The sequence below is a fragment of the Cynara cardunculus genome (assembly GCF_001531365.2).
Source record: "Cynara cardunculus var. scolymus isolate 2C chromosome LG 8, CcrdV1, whole genome shotgun sequence".
Classification (NCBI taxonomy): Eukaryota; Viridiplantae; Streptophyta; class Magnoliopsida; order Asterales; family Asteraceae; genus Cynara; species Cynara cardunculus.
The window spans coordinates 2,670,693-2,674,816 of record NC_037535.1 but is presented as its reverse complement, the minus strand read 5'-3'; the positions used below and the strand labels follow the sequence as shown (position 1 = coordinate 2,674,816).

At 34.4% G+C, this 4,124-nt stretch overlaps 1 protein-coding gene across 1 annotated transcript in view; it reads left to right on the top strand.

The window, feature by feature from the left end:
• The first annotated feature begins 648 nt into the window (after nucleotides 1-648).
• Nucleotides 649-4,124, top strand: part of LOC112517054 (protein phosphatase 1 regulatory inhibitor subunit PPP1R7 homolog) — a 6,867-nt gene continuing 3,391 nt past the window's right edge. The window contains exons 1-2 of the mRNA XM_025124362.1: nucleotides 649-1,012; nucleotides 3,323-3,553. Coding sequence (XP_024980130.1) covers nucleotides 740-1,012; nucleotides 3,323-3,553 — 504 coding nt within the window. The 5' untranslated portion in view covers nucleotides 649-739. The remainder of the gene's footprint in view (nucleotides 1,013-3,322; nucleotides 3,554-4,124) is intronic.

The window sequence follows — 4,124 nt, the reverse complement described above, 5'->3', positions numbered from 1 at the left end:
GTTATTTTTATAAAGAACCCATCCAAATGCCTAAAAATATCCAAGTGTTCCTTGTTTTTTCCTTGTAACTCTGATTGAAGAATTAACTAGCAGGCGACATCAAGTTGATGCTAAGCATTTTGCTCAAGAAGTTGGCCTTGTTGACAATCTCTGTTTGTTTGTTAAAATATTTCATTTATCTATTAGAATATTATTTATCTCTTTAAATATTTATTTTTAAAGTTTTCTAATGGTGGGATATATAAAAAAAATATTTCTCTCACATGATAATCATTTTTGTGGTGTTCATATTTGGAGAAAAAATATTATTCTTTTCCTATTTTCTCTATTTTAGAGATTGTTTTAGGAAATCTGTTGGAGCATAAAATTAGTTCAAAATCTCTATTTTCTCAATTTTGGAGAATCTATTGAAGACCTTCAAGAGCTTTTCATTTTTCATTTAGAATAACTTTCAAGTCTGCTTATTCTGTGCATTGCACGGGCATATTGCTAGTATATATATATATATATATATATATATATATATATATATATAGATAGATAGATAGATAGATTTGAAAAAAATATATGTAAAAATAATTATTTATAAAGTTTAAAGTTTTTATTTTATATTTTATAAAATTCTCTTTTTCCTTTTCAAAGGGAAGAAAATGGAAATCGAGAAGCAAACTTGTTCCAACGGCGGAAACGATCATTCCCCCTTCCGCTATTGTTTCTAGGGTTTCTTAATGCTGTATCAATGGAACCAGCAACAGCCAACGATCCGATGATCGACGATGAATCTACGCCGCTGACTATCCTCGATGCGAGCAGCTATCAGCTTCATGATCTCGATTCAATTGACCTCCCACCGACCCTCATCGAGATTGATTTGACGGCCAATCGATTAACTAAGTTGGATTCTCGTATCTCTCATTTATCAAATCTCAAAAAGCTTTCTCTTCGACAGAACCTCTTCAATGATGCCGGTGTTGAGCCTATTTCGCAGTGGGACACCATATCCGGCCTCGAGGTATATGTTTATCTGTTTATTTCTTTAATTTCATGCACTGTGTTCTTTAATTTTTACGTTTTTAGTTTTTTGTGTTGGATGTTAAGAATAAGAACGATGCAAGTCCATTTAACTTCTGAGAATAATGTGTGTAGATACTGACATCGTGGATCTTTTTGCTGATTGCTTATAGTAACTTGAGATTAAACTTGAATAAAATTTGTATTTTTTATTATGGACATGATGTAGTATAGTGTTGTAATGTTCTGCAGTTGTTATTGCGAGATTGATGTTCTGAAATCTTGAATATTTTTATAAAAACTGATTCGAATTCGGTTATGTTCTGAAAGCTCTATGCATATGGGTATAACTATATATAAGTGTGTATATGTGTGTTTGTTTTGCAATTAGTGGTTCTAATATAGCAATATGGTTTACCGTGGTTATACTTGCACCGGGTACAATCAGTAAGAAGAATATGGTTTTCGAAGGTTACGACTTATGACCTCGGAATTGCATCGCTATTTTTGCATGGATATAGTAATATAAGTTATATCTTTGCTTATCTAGCTATTCAAATTTCTAGTGGATTGCTATTTTTGGCCTCGTGATACTTCTCTCCGCCCTTGTTATAGAGATACATTTTGGACATTAATGAATGAATTAGTACCATACAATAATGAAGATCGATACAAATTGATTTGACTTTAGAAATAACATGCACACACAGACATGGTTAGGAGTCTTTTTATATAGTTTTAGGATTGCTGTAGTTGATGTACAAAAAAATCAGCAAAATCTGTATTATTTTTATCTAAAGATTTTGTAAATACTTGTATATTCGCTGATCTAATACATCTATGTTTTGAGATAACATGATCTAGGATTAATATGAATCTATAGGTCGTATGTGGTAATATATATGTAGCATATGCACCACAATGAAATAAATGGGAATACCTTTGAGCCGATAGCCTGTGAACCAGGGGTGTTGCCGGAAATTAGATAAGGTGAGAAAATGATGCAGTCGTCTATCAGTCATCCAATACTAAGTGCAAGGTATAACTTTAAATTACTTAAAACTTGATTAAGATTATTAGTGTTTAAATGATCACGAAACACTCGGTATATGTTGGAAGTCATCCATTGTGCCTAAGTAGATGTAGTATGCAAAAGTTTCTCTATAGAGAGGAGCTCTGCTCTGGTGATCAAGATTCATCATTTTAAGGCAAGAATTCTAGTAGACCACCGTGAGTAGAAATACAGATTTTCGTTTTACCATACCATCAGCAGGAAATAGAAGGACTCATAAGGAAGTCAAGTAACCACCATGCATAGAAGGTAATATCACCCTTGATGTGGGCTACCACTTCTGAAGTTGTTATTAACAGAGGTTAGGGTGATTATAACTTTAGTCTACAAACCAAGAACAGGTAATGTATCTATAGCATACAGGCTGATTGATTTATTAGGTAGAGTTTTTGTTCTTTTCTTCAATTACTGTTAACATGTGCTTTATTATTTCTTGAAGCCTTAAGAATAGTAAATCTTCTCTCACCAGGTTAAACGTAGGTGAAAAATAGGATAGCTTTTGTTGTATGTGTCCCCTAGACAAAGGACATGGCATTGGGTTATAATGGGTAAGTGAAGAATAGTTCTACATCCGATTTGTCAGGTGATTTTATATGTTCAATGGGTAGCGTTCATTCTACTAGCAGTTACTGATTGTTTGTACTTTCACTGATCCAATAGAACCATAATTTTTTTATTTCCTTTTCTGTTTTTGACGAAGTGGAGGAGTGACAGATTGACAGTGACGCTGTTGCTTTAGACTGCTTAAAACAAACAACTAAGCTTTATATCAGGTGTAATGATGAGATGGTAACTTATAGGAAAGCAGTAGCCACTAGGTTGCCAGTTTGGGTGGAGTGCACATTTTGTTTTTCAAATCAATGGTTACTTCTTTTAACTTTGCCTCACTAGACTTATTTTTAGTACAGCCGATTCCAAGCTCAACAGAGAGCAGCGAGATTCTAGCATAAGCTTGACTTCTGGTGTTGGACTTTTCAGATTTCTATGAACATGAACTCCGAGAATACCCCTATTGACTGGGACAGAGGCTTGTCATGCACTTCTATTCACCCAAAGTGTAGAACATTCTCACCAAAATAATCAAGATATCCATCATGTGTTGAATAGTTATCTTTCGAGTTTCAACATGATTATATGCATGTGCAGTTTCTTCCATACCTAAGTCCACAATTTTAACCATTTTGTTGTCCAAGATATACTTTGTGTGGCTTTGATAAATTACTTGGGCTGTTTGTGCAGGAGTTGGTTCTCAGAGACAACCAGCTGAAGAAGATTCCAGATGTTAGCATATTTAAAACCCTCCTTGTATTTGATGTTTCTTTCAATGAAATTTCAGCAATGACTGGACTGTCCAAGGTGTCCAGCACACTCAAGGAACTCTATGTCTCTAAAAATGAAGTCACCAAGATTGAGGAGATTGAGCACTTTCATGAACTTCTAATTCTTGAACTTGGCTCCAACAGGTTACGGGTGAGGATTTTTTTCTCAACAGGAAGTCCATTCTTCTTGAGTTGATTATTACATATGCAGGACACTAGAGGCTCGCTACATAACTGCAAAACCCTTCCTGTATTCAAAGAAAATTATTTGCACATATGCAAACGTTTTTTTCATGATTGTGTTCTCAAGACTTGATTGGATTTTCTACTAGCAAACTTGCATTTACACACTTTTAACAAAATTGTCCAGAGATACAAAGGATGGACACGTAAGGGTTGTCACTAGCGTAGTCCCCGAAACCTCATGATTAGATCTCAAACTTAGGTGTCTGATTGGCTAATCATCAATGGCAACAGTTTTGAAGTGATTTTGACCCTACAAAATCTTTTGCTAATATAGAGACTAAGGTGGCTTTTGGTTCTTTTTGAGGGAATGGAAAAGGAAATGGGCATAATAAGAAATGATAATTTTGGGGAATGAAAAGTCATTTCCCCTATTTTACTAGGGTGTGGATGATTACCCACTTTTAAGTAATCACTTATTGCATTATATTGACCGAACACCATTATTCCTTATTATTCCTTATTATTCCCATTCCTCC